The sequence below is a fragment of the Mycteria americana genome, chromosome 2 (assembly GCF_035582795.1).
Source record: "Mycteria americana isolate JAX WOST 10 ecotype Jacksonville Zoo and Gardens chromosome 2, USCA_MyAme_1.0, whole genome shotgun sequence".
In the NCBI taxonomy this organism is placed as follows: Eukaryota; Metazoa; Chordata; class Aves; order Ciconiiformes; family Ciconiidae; genus Mycteria; species Mycteria americana.
In genome coordinates, this window is record NC_134366.1 from 35995122 (window position 1) to 36017646 (window position 22525).

Sequence of the window (22525 nt, forward strand, 5' to 3'; positions counted from 1 at the left end):
CTGAACATGTTGTTCCTCTAACATTCACAGTGAGCACAAGGGACCGGGCAGTAAGCCGATGCCAATGAATCTGCCATCACTTCTGTAGCAGCAGGATGAGACGGGAAGGTCTGAAAGCCCGCATCTGAGCGGTACTCACTGCAACCCAGCCTGCTGCTTTTCTCCTCGGAGAAGAGAGGGAACAGCTGCCCGGAGCAGCGAACTCTGCCCAGCCAGCCAAATCCTGCCACCTGCACATGCGCCAGAGCAGCTCTCGGACCACAAGGGAGGAAGGGAGGGAGAGGAAGGGATGGAAGCTCACATCTTCCTGAACGTACGCGACCCACCACCCCCACCACAGCAAAGCGTGGGTTTTTTCCAGTGAAAGTAAATTACCTGAGTCAGCTAAACTGAGAACCCTACGACAGACCTTGCCCATGTTCGGTAATGCCTTCTTGGTGACTATTCCTAATGAAATCAATAGACTGGTTGGGGGCTTAGCAAATACACCCGCACCGAGGACTGCAAGCCTCTCTTACATCTGGGCATGGGCTGCCTGGACCGTAGGAAGAGCCACATCATCCCCCACCCTACACGTGCAGCCCAGGGTGGGGGGAGCACACCATAACTTGTTCCTGCCAGCACTAGCCATAAGACACTCCCCACCCAGAAATAAAGGGCACATGAGGAATGACCTGCGCTTCTGCAGTCTCTCAGGTGACATTTCTCTTTCCTGCCACCTCCTTTGTCTAAAGGCACATCCTTGCCCAAGAGCAGTAACTGCTGCATTAGACCGCTCAGTATGGATATGAGCAGCTTGCTCTAGCTCCTGCTAAACTGAAGTCACTCATCTCCTAAATAGCAGCAATTGCTAAGTACCATACTTCTCAAAGGAGAAGAAAAGCTGAGCACTTCTTTCCTTTCCATTTTTGGAACTGTACTGTAATCTGTGCAGCTACAGAGCTGCAGCTGACACCACATCACCCTTTGCAATGACCGGAGTAAGCAGCAAAAATATCCACTGAATTTTTGGAGTACTGACATTCCCTTCTCCGCTATGCCCCAGCATCTGTAATTTTGCTTCCAAATCCTGAAACAAAATTAGAAACCTTCCCTGGCTTAAAATCTTCTTTACTTAAGCACCTAAACTTTTAATTGTGCTTTGCTGATACAGTTTAAAGATATATGGAAATTCTGCCAGATGTCCATGGCTAGTGGATCAGCTGAGGAACAATTCAATCTAAGGGATTTGAGCCTGGCTAATTACCCTCCTCCCTTGTGTACACCTACTGATACAATCACATATTTAACTACACCAGACTAGATCTTATACGCTGCCGAACAGAACAGCATGAAGCTCTGAAATAAGATTTCATCTTTTCTCTTTTCCTTTGTGCAGCCTTACTTCAGTAGGAATGAGCTTGCTGATGAGCTGAAAAGTGTTTCTTTTCTAAAGCGCATGCCTTTTTTCTACTGTCCAGTGAGCAGAAAATGGAATAAATTACATATACATTATAGCGAGACACATGAGGACTAGGTGGGATTTTTGTTGTTTCTTGCAGTTGTTATCCTGGGCACCTTAGATGAATATGCAATCACAATAGAAATCTTTACCAGGAGAACAAAATTAAGATACATTGTGCTATAAGCAGAGCAGTCAAGTTTTAGTGCATTTTCAATCCACTTATTAACATCTGAATAAGTGCTTTCAGAAGCATTAAACAGAATGCTGCTTTCTTCAGTGTAACCTTTGGTTGAAAACACAATCTTTTTAAAGAAACTGCTGTATTTCCTACCCGGACCATTCTTTTTAATTCACACTGAAAAGCTCCAGCCAATACTTGCATCCAAATATACCAGCAGCAAAGTAATTTTAAGACAATTTAAAGTAAGTATTGGAAGCACTCATATACCTTATACATTATTTAAATACACCCTAAAAAACAAATGTTTCATAATCACTAACAACAATTGGGTAGAAAGCATTCTGAAATCACCTGCTATTTCCTATACGTGTAAGATATTAGTAACAGTAACTGACAGTTAATGACAACATAATAATTTAAGTGTGTTGACAATTATTGAACTGAACGCACTTCAGAGAAACGTAAATACCAGAGGAGAGCAGCTACAGCTCCATGACTAATGTGTGCCCTGGATTCTGACCATCAGCTTTGCTATTTCAGTTTTGTGACCTAAATCTCCCTCCCCTCCCAGAAAGAAACGAAAAACCCAAACAAGAAATGTCTTACTTGTTCTGCCTTCTCCGGTGGTTTTCTGTCCACCTGCAAAAACTGGCAGTTTTCTCTCGCCAGCTTCTGGACCAGCTCAATCCGTCCGATGTCATCTCTTCCCTGAAGCTTGCACAAAACCCCTGCCTTAAGGGTGGGAGAAAGAGCAAACAGATACTTAAATCCACAATCCCAGGACATGACACCACCACAAATTTCAACCTTAAAAGAAAAGCATCTCTTTTCTCATATTTGCGGTACTTCGGTGCCGCTTGCTGAACACAAACAAGTCGCTGCTTCCTGGGAAACAACTGGAGAGGAGCTGAGGCACATCCGAATCTCCAAATGTATCTACTTTGTAGGAACGAAGGCAGGGCTAACTAAATCAACCGCTCCTCTGAGTGTGACTATCAGATACGCTGGGTTTTATTTGTTCCTGTCAGCCTGTTTCCTGTTACATAAGAGAGCAAGAGCAAGAGGTTAAAAACTCATGGGAAAGTTAGCCAGGAACAGTCCTGGAAAAAGAATGAAGCGCAACACAAGGCACTCCTAAAAATAACAGGCTAAAACTCCCCCTGCTCCAGCTCCAACCGTTTTTCACGTATGCAAGCCGTAAGGGTTAAAAGACAGTTGCCCGATGTTTATTTGTTCTGTAAATAACAAATCAATGTCTCCTGGTTTTGTTTAGGGAAGAAAATGAGATTTGCTGTAAAAACTGTGTTAGAACTATTTTTTTGGCAAATATTCTGCCAGTTATTCAAGCTATGCTGATAGCGTTTCGTCACAACATTCAGCACCGGTTGCTTTATAAAAATGCTTGCACACAGGCATACCAGACCTATCACAAAGTTAGCTGATGAGGGCTAAATTGCTCCCTGCAAAGTCAGTGATTAATATCACTATCCATGATTTGGTCATGGATATAGCCTCTGTGTAACCGAGACCTCGCTTGATGATACCGCACAGCTTTTACTACAGAATCACAGAATCGCACAGGTTGGAAAAGACCTTTAAGATCATCAAGTCCAACCATAAACCTAACACTACCAAGACCACCACTACACCATTGCACTAAGCACCTCATCCAAACGTCTTTTAAATACCTCCAGGGATGGTGACTCAACCACTTCCCTGGGCAGCCTGTTCCAATGCTTGATAACCCTCTCGGTGAAGAAAAATTTCCTAATACCCAGTCTAAACCTCCCCTGGCGCAACTTGAGGCCATTTCCTCTCATCCTATCACTTGTTACCTGGGAGAAGAGACCAAAACCCACCTCGCTACAACCTCCTTTCAGGTAGTTGTAGAGAGCGATAAGGTCTCCCCTCAGCCTCCTTTTCTCCAGGCTAAACAACCCCAGTTCCCTCAGCCACTCCTCATCAGACTTCTGCTCCAGACCCTTCACCAGCTTCGTTGCCCTTCTCTGGACACGCTCCAGCACCTCAATGTCTTTCTTGTAGTGGGGGGCCCAAAACTGAACACAGGATTCAAGGTGCGGCCTCACCAGTGCCGAGTACAGGGGCACGATCACTTCCCTAGTCCTGCTGGCCACACTATTTTTGATACAAGCCAGGATGCCATTGGCTTTCTTGGCCACCTGGGCACACTGCTGGCTCATATTCAGCCGGCTGTCAACAAACACCCCCAGGTCCTTCTCTGCCAGGCAGCTTTCCAGCCACTCTTCCCCAAGCCTGTAGCGTTGCATGGGGTTGCTGTGGCCCAAATGCAGGACCTTGCACTTGGCCTTGTTGAACCTCATACAAGTGGCCCCAGCCCATCGATCCAGCCTGTCCAGATCCCTCTGCAGAGCCTTCCTACCCTCAATCAGATCAACACTCCTGCACAGCTTGCTGTCGTCTGCAAACTTACTGAGGGTGAAAGCCTCAGTATTACTCAGATTAGCCCAGATGTTTCCTGGTGGGAACAGCATATGCCTTGGGAGGGCCAGGCATGTGGCATGGCTATGGTATCGCCATATGACTTTAAAGACAATCTGCAAATAAACCCTTTTCCCCACTTCCTCCACCCTCTTCTTTCTACTGTTCATCCTGAGTTTATCTGAATCAGTGTCTACTGCAAAATTCATAAAACACCTCATGAGCCAGGACCAGAAGCCAGGGATGCCCTGATTGCTAACCTGCAGTGCCATGCAGGCTTCATTCCTTTGGCCTTGAGAAACTCCTGCCCACAACAGCTGAAAGTGTGAGAGTGCCCACCCAAACCATCCTACAGTCCGCTGTTTTCTCCAAGGAAGACGGAAAGGTGGGTTAAGGTTTCTTCAGCTGAGGAGGGTAACAAATCCACTTTCTGAACAAGTGCTTTAACGCTGCTGGAAAAAAATAGGTTCCACGACCAAATCCAAAGAGTCATCCTTAATGAATTATTTGAAAGACATTTTCACATGCCTACATTCCTCCAGTCGGGATGAAGGTATCTCCTCACAAGCCTGCATCAGGCACTTGTGCTCTGGAGAAGGAAAGCTTTTCAGATACAGCCTGTGCTTTGCATGTCCTATGCTTAGTCCCCAGCCTCCTGAGGCACCCAGCTTTCCCACATAAGGAACATACACACTGGTTTGAAGGTCAGAAACCCACCAAAAAATAAGGAATTGCAGCGCTTAACCTGAAGATCCTTACATTTTCTATGAGACTAGCTCCTGATCTTCTAAATCGAGGACATGGATTTATAAACCAGTTCTGACACACCGTTATCACCTGCAGATCAGGAGAGACTGACTTCATCAAATGTGGAAGAATAAAATGAACTAGTTGTCCCAACTCTCTTTAATTAATAGAGAAAAAGATGAAATTTTGAAATTATGAAATTTTTTTTACTCTACTGTAGATATTTAAAAATGGTCAGATGAGTTGTTTCCTAAAATTCTCCTTTTTTTCCAGTAATTTACACAGGGGACCTAGGCAATTGTCACAGACTTGGCTGAGGTCAGATGTCTGCACTTCACAACACTTTGCTGGCTTGGGGACATCAGCTGGAGCCAAACCTGCTTATATCTTGGCTTCAGGATGCTTCTAGCAGAGAGCGTAACATCTGTGTGCTGTAATCCCCCCAGGCTTGTAGGCTAAGGACAACTCAAAGTGTTATGGCCTATTAAGGCTCTGGGACTATTCGGGCTTTGGGACGATAAAGATTGACAGCCTCTCTGGATCTGGGATCTTACTACTGTGGAGGGACTTCTTCCACCTTCATGTTGTGCCCAGCCAAGTCAAACCATGACCTATGAGCAGCATAGATGGTTACGAGTCCCTGTACTTCAAATGTCAGATGGACATCGATGGAAATGCCATGTTCACTCTGCTGAACAAATATTTATTGACCTTGTGTATGAAGCAAAGCCCAATGGTTAAAAACACTTTTTTTTTAAGCTGAGGGAGGGGGATTTCAAACCAATTGGCTTCAGTATCTTCAAGTGGAAGAAACACCCCGGAGAAAGACAACTTCTTGAACACATGGGCCTTGCTCTCTTTCACCCCTTGTCCTGCGTTCAGACAGAGTATATTATTGCTTTCTGCATGGATGAGTACCCCAAGGAAAAAGTAACTCTAGCTACAAGCCCATTACCCCTGCCATGAATACTGTCTGTATTCAAATTGGCCATTTCATTAAAGAATCATATTGTCCTGTTTTAAATAACCACCAAGAAGAAATCTTACATTTCAACATGTCCCCTCCTCCCCAACTATTCTTTAAATTAAAGAATTACAGAGAACATGAAAAAAATATTTATTTTATTGGGTGTCCAGTGGATAAAAGGTCAACTAAAAAATTTCTGGGAGGGCTAAGGTATTATAACGTTAAATGTACATGCTTGGCTCTGGGAGTAAAGAATGCACTTGAAATAGAAAATTATAAACATGTTTTTTTCATAATTAAGAAGAAAAATATGAATCCCTCACTTTTAATTCTGATTTTCTCAATTATGCTGACTTCCCACTATAAATCTTTCTGCTAAATACTTATAAGAAAGCATCCAGGTCAACTAATTAATTAATTGATGACAGCTTCTAAAAACTGGTTGGGAAGATATTGTTAAGAGTCTCCTATTACTGGTCATTTTCACTTGTCAATATAAAGTTAATTTTCAAGCAATACCTTTGAAGCTGTTAGGCGAAAGGGTAAAGGCAAGCCGGCCTACTTGCAAAGAGCAATTTCGATTTGTATTTTGTGCAGGCACACACCCTCCAAAATCCCACATGCCCAGATGTTGGTGCTTAGTCTTCTAATTCATCTACACCAACAGAGATACAAGTACTAACTTATGTGAAGGTGAAAATCACAAAGTTGCATATTTTAACTGGTGGTAATTTAATGAATGATAAAAGAACATAGGAGCTTTATAGTAAGGCTTCACTACCATTCACGGCACAAAATTACTATAATTAAAGGTGTTTATGCAATATTTGAAATGAAATAAAAAAGTTTAATGGGAAGGAAAATATATTAGTCACTACTGAGGTTGGAAAAGCAAAGATGCTGACAACACATTTTCTGTTTCAGCACATCCATTGGAAAATATTCCCTCTGCAAAGGACATAAATGAATATGCTAGCAGTGACACAGATGTGAATTAAGACAGCCCTAGGCAGACAGGATGGGATTTTTTATTTACATTATTTACATTGCTTACAGCATGCTCACTTTTAAAGATCCCCGTACTGAATTTTTTCCACGCTTCTACCAGTTTTGTCAACTAACTCCAATGTAAGTCAAGCCGCCGTCCCACAGAGCAATGTTTAGAGCAGGCACCACACCCTTCAACTCTGCTAACAGAAGAGGTTTGTGGTGGTTTGGTTTCTTTCCACTGCACCTCTGTCTCCTTCTGTGTCTGGTGAAAACAACATAATTATTACAGCCTTCACCTTTGATCAACCTGAAAACTTAAAACCATATGCCACCGCCTCGAAAGATCATTTGCTTTGCTCCAGTCACATGCAGTGTCTCACTAAAGTGAAAAAAACCATCATTCACACCCTTAAACCAAACTGTATTCGGTGTTCGCAGGATGTCTTTTTTATGGCACTGACAAACAAATTGGAGCAACAGCTGCTTTGAGAACACTCCTGCTCTCCTCCCAGTTGGGCACTTGAACACTTTTCTTAACTGCTCACTTAATAATTGTTTAATTTTAAAGGTGTTTCAAATTCTTTCAAATTTTAGAAGCTGGTTTCCAGCCAAATAAAAGCTAAGAGAATCAATATCCCAGTGATAAATTCTTACGTGTTTTTATAATCTGCCCATGTAATCGTATTAGCTGGCTACTTAGGAGCTTTGAGCACACGTTGTAGTCTTTCTTTTTACAGCTTTTGACATAAACGTGAACAAACATTTTCAAAAAATAATAACTACAACAATCAAGTAGAACTGAGCATATATGAAACCTGACAAAGAAAACAGAAAGCCAGATTTTTTGTGCAGTGAGGTCAGTATTTCCCCCCGGGTCTTTTCTATAGCTCTGTAACGCACAGCTGAGCTCTAGAAGATTGATCCTCAACCCCACACTGATGTGAATTAGGAATCAAAGTCAGGTAACAAAATTTTCATACATTAGGGCTCCTACTACACTCTTTTTTTAAAATATTTTTGAAACTGTCTGCAATTAAGAAAAGAGCAGGCCGTTTCCGAACATCTTGCTTGAAGAGTATGCTAGAAAAGCCCAGTTACACACTGATGCAGTAGGCATATCCGCATGGTCCCCAACTCTTCTGCCTGCACTCTCCAGGTGTCTGCCATGGCCCAGGTCTGCTACCACAGCTGCCTACAGCCCCTCCTGGGCTTACTGTGGTCGAGACAGCCCCTACCTTTAGAAAGATATAGGTACTGCTAACTTGGCTACATGGCTTGGGCCCCTTCAGCTAGGCTTGCTCACAGACATCAGTGCAAATCCTGTCTTTCTCGCACTCAGCTTTTTAGTGGGCAAGGTGTTAAGAGATAAATCAGAGACAGGAACTGCAAGTTGCGTATGTAGGAAGGAGAAAAGGTGGCAACTGGTGGGAAACATAAGATTTTCAAGAGGAACAGAAGAAAAAAAACCAGTCAAGACTGAGAGAAATCAATTTCAAATTAAAAGCAACAATCAGTACCAATACAATGAGCAATATAGTTACACTTGCACAGTTTGAATGCATGAACTGAATGACTGAATGAACTGGAGATGAATCAAAAAAGTTTCACAGAATTAAATATGGTAAGCAATTCCATAATAAAATACTCTAAAATGCAGTTAAGTTTCTTCTGAGCAATATCTAGAAGTATGCTTTAGTTGTAAATGAGGGCAGTTAGGGAACGTAAGAAAGATGTTGTTGCTTACACACGAGTGACTAATAAGTATCCTCATTTCACTGCATGTCTACTCACAGTGATTAAAATTCAATCAAAATGCTACATGTCCTTGCCTCCTAAAACACATCTCATTTTATTTTCACATCTGGTATATGCTATGTGTATTATCTAAAAAGAGCAGAGAGATAGTTCAAGAATGCTGTCTGATTTCAACATCATGGGATTAATTCCCAGGGTAATCATCAATCTTATTCTAAATAATCACGTAAGACAAGATCCAGCAGACTTTCTCCTTCCTACGGGCTCCCTGTGCAGAACATCGAGGAAAATCCATTTCCTAGAGCTACTGAAAGTGGATCCTTCAACTTGTAGATCTGAAAAAGTCCCTTGGACACCATTAATCTTGCACAGTTACCTGAGCATCAGTGGTATCCTTGAGCTCTTCTAGTCCTCTTATTTCTTGACTGCTGTTTTCTTCATTTTGATGAATTGCTAAAATAAGAAAGAGGGAATGTATTGGAAGCAGGCAGGTTCAAATGCAGTACTAAATAGTTATATTCCTGCTACTGTTAGTCCGGATAAAATGGTGACATTTAAGGAAACTCCACTTTCCCATACATTATAACAAGACCTGGTCACTCCTAAAGAATAAAAAAATCATAAAATAAAAAAAAAAATAAAAGAATCCCTTTATTTTCATTATATTGCAGAAGGTCAATTCAGACTAAACAAAATAAGCAGATTTATCCCTCATCTCAGCCTTGGAACATTCTTTGTAAGCAAAGTGATCTCAATCTTAACAAACACCACCACTATCCATAAAAGTCATCTCCAGAAATAAATGGTCGCAGAAGATGTTCTATTGAAGGTTATTTGCTGCTGGCACAATAAGAGAAACCAGTAACTTAGCTCAATTAACACTGCTTAACACCAACGAGTTTTGCCAGACTGCAAAGAAAAAAGGTTTGGATCAAACGTGGAAGCTCTGGACGGGTAGAAACCAGAGTTATCAGTTTACCTAGCTAAAGAAACAAGGACCTCTTTTGAAGAGACACATCAGACTTCCGTACTGCAAACAGCTATATCTATAGGTAGTTTTACTAGCTACAGCCCAAGATACCCTTCCAGTCAACACGCCCGCCCGCTGTATTTTAGTGGGACATTAAGGTCACAGACATCCTGAAATGGGACACATGGCAGGTTAGGAGGGTCAGACCCGATGAAACACGTGAGAAGTGACTTTACCTTACACCGTACTTATTTACTTACAAGCACCATACTCAAATATCATCGATCTTGTGTACCCATCGAATGATTTGCCAGTGTAGCCACAGCAGTTGTGACAACAAAAGCATCCTTGAAGCGGTAGAGCTGGCAAATCCATTTCCTGAACAACAGCAGGCTCATGGCTCTGATGGATGGCCAGGAGGATTCAGGTTGTGCGTTTCCTCCTGTCCACCTCCTCTCTCCTTCACCCCTGGGTACCTGAGCTGGTAATCAAGCTGCACCTGAACTGCCACAGCTCACAGCACTGTGTTTTCGGACAAGGATCACCAGTCCCATTTTGCCTTAAAACTATGTCTGTGAGCTGAGGCAGCCCAGGATTTGATTGATGAACAGATCAGCTATAGAGGTAGCAGTACTACCTTCATCAGCCATGCTCACCTAAGCTCTCCTCAACCCTCAGCCTGAATCTTTAGACATACAACTGGGTTACCGTGGCTGAGCTAATACATGTAATGTGAGCCATGAGGTCTACCTGGGCGTGGGCGCTCGGGGCCTGCTGCAGACAAAAAGCAGCCTAACCTTTAGGCAGCATCCAGCAACTCAAAAGAAAAGTAACTTTAGACTGTTTTTGACCTCTAAAATAAAGCATATGGATTTATTTTCTTTTTACTGCAGGATTTCTGCTGATATTGCTATGCCATATAGGGTATAACTCTTCTTTCTTTCCCCACAGTTATGCTATCCAAAAAAAAAAAAAGTAATAAAAATGTAATTATAAAAGGGGAAAAAAGTCATTTTGTCAATACAGTTTATTCCGTTCAGGGATCTTTTTTAATCCATTATCAAAGGAAAACAGAGGTCTGGTATAAATCTTCACTAGTGGGTTTGCTGACATCACTTTACCAGCCACCCTCTGAAATTCAAGGTGAATGCTGAAAACACAGGGTCAATCTATAGCTATAACAGAACGCATGTATAATGGGGGTTAAATCCCAGCAGCATTTAAAGCTGGGCAAAATCAAAACGTGCTTAGGACATTGTGGCATATCTCTGCCCCAGGTTGGAAAAGTAACGACCCAATGAAGCAGTAACTAGAGTGATTGCCTCAACAGCCCCGTGCGGCCCCTGCTTTCCTAGCGCAGGGCAGGGTTTCCCAAGGCAACCTTCTCTGTCCAGCCAGGCTGGGAGCTCTGTGCAGCCCCTTCCCTTGTAACCCACCTCCCAGCCTTCCTCCCCAAGAGTTGCCTCGTCCTCTTGCACACTCCCACACGTGCGTGACCCTGTTCTACCCACTGCCGCTGCGGCGGACACAAAGCATGCAGGACAGCCATTTGCCAAATGCTATTCAGAACAACCGGCACGAGCTGGGAATGTTGCAATGCCAGAAGGCATTAACAAATGCTAAAAAATGATTGAGCAATTGCAAACCGCTTAAGTCTGTGGCTGCATTAGCAGAAACACAACGTTTCCCCAGCTCTCCTTTCAATTTTCTGATTTCTCCTAAAATCAATTTGCTGTAGCCACTGATGGGCAAAATATCCCCACAGACATTGGCTATTAATCATGGCATTTAAAGGAGTAGCACCTTGCTAGTAACAAGGCCACGGGTCCAGGTTTAAGTGATTTACATTTATCCAGCCAGCTTTTCTGACAAGCCTGAGCAGATGGGTGCTCTGCAAACAGCTGTGCCAGGGGAAAAGGTTAGTGGCTGCCAACCAGCTTCTTGTCACTGGCCTCTATTACGGGTGTCCAATTCCCTGCCCGGTGCCAGGACAAGCACCCCAGAACGTCTTCAACCAAAGCAAACAGGCGGACCTTCAAGGAGGCACGCTGTTGCTAACCTGGCTGGGCTGGCAGATTAGTGAAGGGACGGTGTCTGGCCGGGGGGCTAGTGACAAGCAGCAAACAACAGCCGGGGCTGAGGGCAGTAACATCTTTTACCTAGCACACAGGGAAAGAGAAAGAGGGTACGTGTCCACAACCCCAATGGATCCAGATATCCTTGGGTGTTGAAAAATTTTAGCATGGGCAATTTTAAAGATGATGGGAAAACAACCTCGGTTTAGACGTACCTTAAGTGAACAGCTTAAAAAAAAGAAAAAAGAAAAAAGCTGGTTTTATCAGCAATTTCACCGCTCAACTCTAAAAAAGCTGAAAAAGTTCATAATCCAAACCCAGCTCTCCTTGGCTTCAATGTTGTTTAAACTGTGTAAGGAATGTAGAAAAGAACCAGTAAATATTTTCCTAGAGGAAAAGAAAAAATCCCAGACCTCACACTGACGTTCTCGCAGCCCTCTTGGGAGAGAGGGAGCAGCTGGCCTCTTTTTCATGAAATTTCCATCATAAACTTGATTTTGGTGTCCTCTCTGCCTCTTATGCAAACACATAAGAACCAGCCACAATTTGAACCCCTTTAACTACACCCAGGGAACAATACTCAAGGAATCACACCATCTCATACCTTTTTTTCCATCACAAGAACATAGCCCCTTGAAGGCTGAAGAGGCCACACAGACAAATAACAACCCTTAATTATATTTTCTTGCTTTCTGTATGAAAATGTTACTACGTGTTTTGTCTATAAAATACAGAAAAAACATGAATCTCTTAAAATATTCCAGTGTGTTCAGAAATTTATGTTCACAGGGGTCATCACACACACAGAAGAAACCAGCTGCTGTATTTCTGTACACAGTGTGCCTCCTAACCCCGTGACAACTCACAGACACCCCTTGAATTGGCCCAGGCGCTGCCCTCGTGGGCTCTTGTACACGCGATACAAGTTCTGTCATAAAATACAAGAATTCAAGGATAATTTCCCACTTAGTGTCAGTTGGCCTTTTATTTTTTAATAAAAAGGCTTGACGTTGCAAATTCAACTGTAGGAAAAGTGAGCAGAAGGTTAGGGTGGGATGGAAAAGTATTTCCCAGGCGAGTGTTGATTCTGGGACAGTTCCCTAAAATTGTAACATGTACATACAAAAAAGTTGTGAACTTTGGAGCTGGGCCAAACCCTTCCTTCTCCACCAGCATAAACCCAGCTTTTCCCCTCGATACAAATACCCCAGCACTTCTCACAAGGCAGCAATACCAGGGAAAGGCAAAAGTGGTTTACCCTGATCTACATGTATCTATTTAATGTTATGTTTGGGTTCAGGCTTGAGACGTATGACAGAAAAAAAATGCAAACATAGAGTGACTAATTCCCTTTTCTACCTGCAGCATTTCTCCTGGAGAGGTCACAGATGAATGAAAGAAAAAGATGTTAAATGAGCATTAGCTTGCTAATGTGCAGTTCAAATGTGTCCATTTGCAAATTAGCCTAGGGAATTCAGGATGTTGATTTTTTTATGGTCACTTAAGGATCACAAGGGCCATCATCTGATCTGAGTTCCTTGTGCCCCCATGGACCAGAGCTGAGATTTTGCCAGCAGATTCTTCTGTAAACTAATGTTGGAACAGAGAAGTCTTGCGGGGGAGAGCCTTGTCCTTTAGTAATCCCATTTCAGCTCATTAAATCAGCAGAAAAAATAACAAAGAAATAAGAAACAAAAGTAAATCATTTTGTACTAGCTACCTCAGCAGAATCAGCCATCACACGGGGGTGTGAAGGGAAAGGGAACAGAACCATCGCTGACGCTGGAACCAAGCGCATCCTTTGTGTCACCATGACTGACCGACAGTGCTCCCCCACTTTTACCACTACGCTACAAAGTTTAAAGTCGATTTAAGCCATTGGAAGGGATTTGTTTTTCTCGGCAGCATGGAGCATTACCGGCATGCTAAAGGGCTCACCTTAGGTAGACAGACTGGCACACAGTGAGTGTCACAACAGCCACCTGCAGCACTACGGACCTTCTCCTGCCTATGGAAGAATGCTGCCAAGAGTGCCAGGGTTACCCAGAGAGCAGTGCCTCCACGATACGGTGTTCTGTACGGCCCCAAACTGAAGGGAAATTAATTACGTTTGATGGGTAAGATTTTAAAAAGTCATGTAATACAATGCACATTATTTCATTTTAATACTCAGTCTTATTCAAAATAGCAGAATCTTTTACCCAACTGGAAGTGGAAAGGACAGTTAAAAAAAATAATCCACATATAAACCAACTCCTGGAACCCACAGCCTTGCAATCTTCCCAGAGGCTTTGCTGTATTGTACTTTCTTCCTTTTCTATAAATGAAGTTTCTTCTTTCTACCCCTTCTGGCTGCAAAGATAACCTTCACAACACAAACCAAGGCACTAGCGTCATTCTGCTGCCGCAGCCAGCCAGACTGGAACAATAACACCAGGAGAGGTGTGAACTTCCTCCCTTTGGCTTAATAGGGTGTTAACTTTGAAAGCTAATTATTTAAATGCTCAGGAGAGGACTGCCATCACGGTTAACCAGTTTGCTGCTGAGCAGCAGGCCAGGGACTTCTGTCGGTCCGTAAGCCGCTCACTCTGGGTGGCACCCACATGGCCCTTCCAGGACAGCAGGCCAGCTTAGCTCCCCATCCCTGCTGCCTGTCCCACACCTCCTGAACTTGCTATTCCCTCTCTGTACTACCGTAAAGCACTTGGGGTTTGTGGATTGGCGAAGGATTACTTTTAATCTGCCCGGTTTGATGACCCGGTTGAGAACAGAGCCCCCAGGCAGTGGGCAGGGCAGGGCGCAGGGCACCCCGCAAGCCGGCGTTGCTGCCAGACCCCTTGTGCCACCCAGCCCCAGCTTCAGCCTTTCAGCCTGCTGCGAGTCCAACTGCGGGACCAGGCTTGCCTGCCTTTTGGGGGCGGGAAGCCCACAAACGTCGCCCTTGGCAGACATGCGGTTTACCTCTGCGTTGCCCTAGGCTGCTCCCAAGACTGAACTTGCTTGGCACGTTGCAAACCCTCGGGCATCGCCTCGGGAGCAGCCCAAGCGGGCGGGATCCCAGCTGCACAAGCACTGCGCGGGCTGGGTGAGGAGTTCTCTGTCCCCACAGCTGCTCCAGAGGCAGCTCTGCCCGCCGTACCAAGCTCGGTCACCCCTTAGCCCACGTCCCTCGTGTTCTCAGTGACGCTCCTTTGGTTCAGATGAAGATGTTCATTCATTATTTAGTGTTGTTCTTTAACCTAACATCCCAGAACATCAAACCGCTCTGCCCTTTGTAAGATTTCAATCTTTTCACTACTGTGTGATCAAAATTCATATATGCATCTCTTTTTTCTAGCCAGGACGCAAAAGGCACGTACGTGCCCTCTACAGACAGGAGACATACACCACCTTGGAAGTGGTAAAGAGCCTACTCCTGAACAGAAGAACTTTGTTTATTTGACAAGCCAACAGATTTTCACTGTCTCATCCCTGCTGGATGGTTATAGCCTGTTTTTCTGTCCCTGTCAAACCATCACTGTTGAAAAGACCTCAGGAATCTGCAAGAATATTCCCTGGGGGAAGGCTCCAGTGCTCTCAATTGCCAGCAGCCTGCACCAGTTGATTTATCTTCAGCTGCTGGGAAGCTCACAACTTCTAGCATTCTTCTTATATCCCAAATTTTTTGAGAGGCATGTTTCTTTTCTGTTTTTTTTCCAAAGGAAGTTGTTAGCATGAAGCTCTTCAGAAACAAACAGCAAAAAAGCATTTTTTTTTTTAAATCACATCATTCTAAGCTAATTTCATGATTTTTGAAAACTTTATTGTTATTTTGAACAATGGAGCTTGTGGTATCCCCCTTGTTATTCTTTGTGGAGGGTATACAGCGAGCTCTAGAGAGGCTGGTTACTATGGCAGCTCTGAGCTGTTTGACAGTGTTATAATGTTTGCTGATGCTTATTAATTTATCAGAGTGGAAAAAAATGAATAGCTCATAGTGATACCACTGGGGAAACTAAAAGCCAGATCCTCAAGCTTACGTAAGGCACTCGCGCTGAGCGGTGGAAAGGAAGATGAGCAGCAAGTAAATGCTTTACAAACCTCAGATTTGGGGACCATTTTAAGCCAGGCCAGGTCCTCGTGCATACTCCTGTATTTTCCAAGTCCTATTTCCAAATTAAAGGGGGAAAACCAGTAAGCACTGAATACCTCTGAAATCCCCAAAAGCTGCATATAAGAGACAGCGATCACCCCAGGAATAAAACCGTGCAACTGAGAATCGGTTCCTTATTTACCATGAAACTGTAATCTTTTCCCAGAAATTACTGAAAAGAGAAAGCTTTTTAAGCTCATCCTTAGCATGTTTCCTTTTATTAGCAATACAAAAATTGCCTTTGAGCTTTCTCATTCCTTCCTACTATTTCTGCATATATATATGCAAATTATTGTACAGATTTCCCTTCACTGAGTACACTACATATCTCTGAAACAGTTGGCAGGCCCCTGGGGGGGTGTTGCCCAGACAGCTGTGCAATCAGCTGAGTAAATCAGCTAATTAAAGAAACAAAGAAAATGCAAAAATTATTAAAGACAGATTCCTGCTTACAGCATTGTTCAGCACCTCTGTATCTAAAAAAGCACAGCAAGCATGGGATGGAATAAAGGTTCTTGTAAATTGGGGAATGAACTATTGCACAAGTGACAATGATGCCATTTTCTCTCAAACACTAATCTGGGATTCATGATATTTATGCTTTGTAGTTTAAAGCAATTTAATACAAATTACTCCAGCATTTTATTTCATTCTAAAATGACAAAAGCATGAAATATAATGTTGGTTTCATAACTGATTTCTGTATGTAAAAAATGGTCATTAACTTCTGCTTGACCTTAAGTGTAGAATTAATATTGAATTTGCACAGAGGGTACTCATTATGCTGGTCTAGTTTCCACGCAGAAAAATAAGTTCCCAAGGGTCCTAGTGCTACAAGCCATTTCTCAGATCTCAAATAGGAAACAGGACTCCCAAAAATGATGCCAGAACATTTCCTCTCATTGCAGAGTTTATCAAAAGGAACAGATAACAGCAAGGGTAGGAATCTGCAATCTAAACAGAGCAAAGCCAGTGTGGTAAGAAAGGAGGCTGACAGATGTAGATTTGGTCTTGCTGGTCCACACACCATTAAGGCGCCGTTCCTTTCCACTGCATCTGAATGACCACAGGAAGGACAAACCTCAGTTTAAGCAAGACTTAGGCCTGCCTATGTTATATAGCCATTGTAAATTCAAAAATGAGCATACCAAGTAAAGCCACCGATATTTCCCAACTCAGTCAGATTACGGCCAGGAGCCTTTGCTGCTATTCTTTTCACATTATCGTACAACTGGTTTTGTTAGGAATTTCTGTTTATTTTATTTATCAGAACTGAAGCCTTTCATCTGGGTTTGAAGGCCCATATTTCATCCAGGTGGTGGTGCATTAGAAGAACATAATTTGTAAAACACCTCTGGCTAAACAAGGGAGGCATTTTTTAATAGATAATCAACTACTGTTGAATCATGTGGCCAGGGGAGGTTTGGTTCTCAATGCCTGGCACTTTGTGATACAGACAAAGGAAAAGCCACATTTTACATGCACTTTGTGAACATACGAACTCATATCATTTTTTCTCAAGGAGAAAAAGAGTGGAAAACGAGTTGCAAACACTGTAGGATTACTACAGGAACAGACAAAAGCTATGTTCTTCGTAGCAGCTCAAGGAAAACCATTTGATAGCTGAATGCAGAAAGCTTTAACTTTTACCCAGTGCTTTTAGACATTCATTCTCATGTGCATGATATTTAAAATTAAAAAAATCAAGTGCCAGTGAATGTATCTATAGCAGTGTTGCCTGAAACGAGATGTTACAAGGGTGGAGAAGAGCCCATTACGTGACCAGCAGGCACAGGGAGAATGATTGCTGGGAACTGATCAAACAAGGAGGTACGGGCAGTCGCTGAGCAGGCTGGTGCAAAGCGAAACACCGCTCTCAATTCCATGGAAACATCCTCCGGGCATGGCCAGGAAAGGAGCAGGAAACAAAGACGACTCTGAATAAATAAATTCTGTGAACTCTCTGTAAATGCCTCTCCCAAAGCGCTGGAAACAAAACACTGACCTGGGAATTGTTTTTTTGCACAACTGCTGTCTTTCCAACCTTACCGTGCAATCCCTTTTTGGGTATGTGCAAAACATCTGTCACCTACACAGCTATTCTGCATTGCTCATTTCTTCTATAGATCACACAGAAAGAACTATTCCCGAAGTTCTGCAACAACTGCAAAAAACAGACCATAAGCTGCCAAAATCCCTCTCAGCTTAATTCCCACCAGAGAGCTCTTTGGAGCTCTTTTCCTTCTTTTTCCAAGGCTCAGAGTCCATTCTGCTTTACATCAGCTGTTGAATACACAAAGGCTGGTGAGCATAACTGTGTAGCTCGTTCACTGATGTTGTCCAGGGCACTTCCCACGCCCAGCATTGCCCAGGGTGGGCACAAAGCAGGTGGTCACCAATTCAGCCACGGCACAGTGGAGCTGTGTGTGTGTCACACATAGTGTTCCTGACCAGTCAACACAATAAGCACCGTTCCCCAGGGCTAGAAGGGGTCTGATGCTATCCTTTTGAAGCGCTGCCGTTTTCTTGGTATGCCTGATCTCAGGAGTAATGGAAGAATCCCATGGGATGCAACAAGACATTGGTCCCTAGGGGTGGGCATTCCCTTCACTAAGGCATAAAATGTTTAAAAAGGATCTCTTAAAGAAGCCAAAATGATCACCTCCCTTACTTCAAGGCATGAAATCCCTAAAGCACAACGTAACCTTTAAAATAGTCCTATGTTTTCAGGTGCAACTTTCATTTTGAACCGAATTTCAATGGGCAAAGTAAAGATAAAGTTACCAAGACCTACCAGAAGCATGACACTCCTCCACCTTTACATTGAGTGGCCATTACTCCAGGATGAATGCTATTAGTAACACTTATAGAATCATAGAATGCTTTGGATTGGAGGGGACCTTTACAGGTCATCTAGTCCAACCCTTGCAGAAGAACTCTTATTCCACACAGTTTGCTAAGTTCGACCCTTGCTTTAAAGAAGTGGATGCTTGGAGGAATTGAAAGTTGTAATGAAATAAGGTCTTAAGTAAATAAACCCACTGAAAAGAGACATAAGGGGACATAGAAAAGCAGTAAGATCCTACTGATGTTAACCTTTCCCCACCCTTCAAACTTTCTCAATTTTTCCGCAAGAGAAAATGCACACCTGTCTGGCACATGACTGCCACTTTATTCTGTAAACAGGAGCAAGTTTCTTCATCCCTCTTTATGCCCTTTTTCAGTAGCATAAAATAAGTGATAATAAACTGTGCACATTTTATACCAGAAATATTGTATATCTGCTTGTTTACAAAACCTGCAAATACAAAGGGTACTTAATATGTTTGAGATTTAAACATAATACTGAACTGCTCCATTCTTGAATGACCTTTGACCATGTATTTGTAACCGCATTTTTCAAGTATGTGTACAAATCTAATTCAAATTCGTAAAGGTTTCCATTGTCTATATAACAACTCTGTTCCACAAGTAAATGAAACTAAAGACATAACATAGGACATTCATATAGCACCAAATGACAAAGTTTTTGCTAATTATTGTGGAGTAAAGTTACCAAGAAGTCTCACAAGGATCTGTGCTAGTTGGGGAAAAGGGCTGAATGGTAAAGATGCAGTTTCCTGAGTTAACTAAGCTGATAAAACAGCTTAATGCTGCCAAAAGCGTCTTACTGGGCTCCTTCCCACATCCCTCCGCCTCCCCACCCTGATAAGAAGCTGCCACCCTCACTTTGTGCCAACTCCAGCACACACTGCTGCAATACTGCATGCTGCTCTGGCTGCCCCATCTCAAAAATAATGTAATAGATGTGGCAAAGATGATCAGATTTAATGGAACAGATTTGGTATGAGGAATGACTAGCGATTTAGCCTGGAAATGAGAGAACTCATAGGGGTATGACAGAGGTGCACAAAATCCTGAATAGTATGGTGATGAACTGGGAATGGATTATTCACCGCTTTCTGTCACCAAAGAGCTATATCACAACAGAGTGAGGGTCGTGGGGAATGTATTTAGAACAAACAAGAAATAATATGCTTTCACATACCACACACATGAACTGTGGGACTCGCTGCCACAAGAGATGATGAAGGTCAGGAGTATAAGCAGGCTTAAAAAGCAATTTGATAAGTTAATGGAGAAAAGGTCCACCAAGGGCTATCTAACACAACAGTGTGGGTACAGCAAAATCCCTCTAGCACAGACTGGTAGATGCTGGGTACGCACATCAGAAGGACTGTTTGTACTTGCTCTGTTTCTCTACTCTGAGCATCCCCTACTCATCACTCACAGTAGGATCGGAGATGGATGGACTTTTAACCTGACCCAGCCTGGCTGTCCTCATGTTTTTAACCGGGTTGACATTGCCTGGAGTGTGTTTGAGCCGAGTCATGCAATTAGCTCTGACAGCAGTGCTGTAGAGATGGCGCAGTGGCTGGGAAAAGGAATAGCTGTTCACAGCGTGCTTTTCATTCATGTCGGCAAAGCTCAGGCCCCAGTGACTGCTTCATACTGAATCGTCTGCCCTAAAATAAAAATACTAAGCAAATCACATAGGCAGTTAAGTCCTGACAGAAGCAATACAAAAGAAAAGGGGAAGGGTGGATATGCATACTCATATGTCAGAATAGGGCGGAGGTAATCCAGAAGATCTCAACTATAAAGTTAATATGTTGCAAAAGTCATATTATTATAAATAAAATGACCCATTTTTGAAAAAAAAATCAATAGAGCTTGTCAATTTAAGAATGGCATGACTAAAAAGTATCTAACTATATTGCGGAAACCTGAGCATCATTCTTAAGAGGGAGCAAAACCACACACAAGTGCTAGGGCTTTTGTGGCTGCCCTGCCCTTCACAGTGGGAGGGAGAAGCACCCACAGCCCTGCCCCTGCTCCCGCAAAGCCTGGGGGGAAGCTGCAGTCACCCTCTTCCTACCTCATTGACACTCTGTCAGCTCTTATCTTAATTAGCCCCTGTATTCAGAAACACAAGGACCAGAGCCATGCTCTTAGTAATGGCCCTTTGCACGAATAAAGTTACAGAAATTCCTTTAGATATAAAGTTAAAAGAATTTGCTGGGTGATGCCATGGGGTGCAGCTACGTTCGTGCACAGAAATGCAAGATGTCTTGTTTGTGGATGGTATTAACACCAGTGCAGAGCATCTACCTGACAGATTTTGATCAGTTCCGACGTACCTGTGTAGCTACGCCACCAGCTAAAGCCTCCAGCCTTAGGCTATTTGCTGCTTTTTATCCTTGTTTTAGCCACTATCTCTAACACATAAGAAACACGTCATGAGCCACGACAACCAATTCAGATAAATGCCAGCCCTTGTAAACCTTCAGACCAGAGGCTGCATTTCTGTTATGTATCAGCACATTTGCGGAAGCCATCAGAAGCCAGCAAGGTATAAATAAACACTGCAATTCTAATGCCAAGGGCCTGCAATTAAAAACAAAGTTCTCTTCTGCTCCACTTACTTGCTTCCCCTAGACCTTTCACCAAATCAAGGAAGACAGTATTTAATCTATTTATTTCTAAGGTTAAGCAAGAACAATTTTAATGCATTTTTATAAGCCACAGAGAAGTGCACAAGCTCATTTCCCCCTCTTAGGTCACCTTTATCATGAGAGCTTTATTCTAATGAAATATAAATGTGCTTTCTACTCAACAGTGTTACTGAGGTCCATCAAAGCTTCAGGATTACAGACGTTAATTTTACCTTTTTTTTTTTTAAGTTTTATTTGCAAAGAAGCTAAAAATGCATGAGGGCTCTCAAGTACCTCTCTATCAGCTCATGCCTTGCTATCAGAGTGGTATACTTGCAGTACACATCTGAAATATGAAAAAGGAGCTTTTTTCCACAGCACAGAAGTTTTCCATTTTTCAGGTTCTGCATTCTTCCTTCAGCCATCTGTCAGTTTTATGAATTTCTCCTATACTTCCGCCCCACAATAAAAACAGAAGAACACCTCTTGGGGAAAGGCATTCTCCCCCACACCCTACTGACTTTTTATTTTCTGGTAGCCGACATTCTCCATCAAGTCAGATCCTGTACTAGCAAGAATTTGATACTCTGCCCTACCCCACAGCAGGCTCAGGTCTCTGCCTCCGTTTTCAAAGCATTTTGTCAATAGATACAGGGTCTAAATCTCTGAGACAGTCATTCTGGCCCAAGAACTGAAATAGTTGTAATTACTACTTCTCATACACATATACTAGGTAGCAAACCCAAGCTTCGTTCAAACAAAAATAAACTGTTTCACCCGGGTAACCAAAGGCAATGTTTACCCCCTCCAAGCATAGCAAACTTTCCTAGTTGGACCCTCTTCACCTCTTGCAGAGGGAGCTGTGGTGTTTGTGTGCTTGTATAGCACTTTCCATGCAATGTAACCCCGTGATTACTACAACAGTCCTAGACAAGTAATACGAAAGCTTTAATCAGACAGTTTTTCTAGTACAATTAAACCCCTGTGAAGTGCCTCTCTAAGGGCAGAGGTATATCCCGAAATTAAAGTAATTCAGGAACAAATTACAGAGTCCTTGCATTAAGCAAAAATACTCCTTTTTTGCTCTTACTGGTAGCGCTAACCAGCTATCTAGAGGAAATATTTTGAAACACTGTAATTTAAAACCCACCAAACCATCAAAAACAGTAGAGGAACTTCTGCACAACAGCTTTGGTTTTTGGGCTGCCAATCTCTAGGAAAGCTTTCGATAATGAACCGATTACCCACTGCAGGCAGGTTCTAGCCAGCAGGTTAGGACCATGCCCATCGCCTGCGCTCCCCACTCATG

General features: G+C 42.9%; 1 protein-coding gene across 1 annotated transcript in view; it reads right to left on the minus strand.

The window, feature by feature from the left end:
• The window catches only part of RAPGEF5 (Rap guanine nucleotide exchange factor 5), a 168669-nt gene that overhangs the window by 93243 nt on the left and 52901 nt on the right, over positions 1 to 22525 (minus strand). Inside the window, exons 8-9 of the mRNA XM_075492975.1 lie at positions 8921 to 8997; positions 2232 to 2357 (exon numbers count right to left, since the gene is read on the minus strand). Of these exons, the coding sequence (XP_075349090.1) occupies positions 2232 to 2357; positions 8921 to 8997 (203 nt within the window). The remainder of the gene's footprint in view (positions 1 to 2231; positions 2358 to 8920; positions 8998 to 22525) is intronic.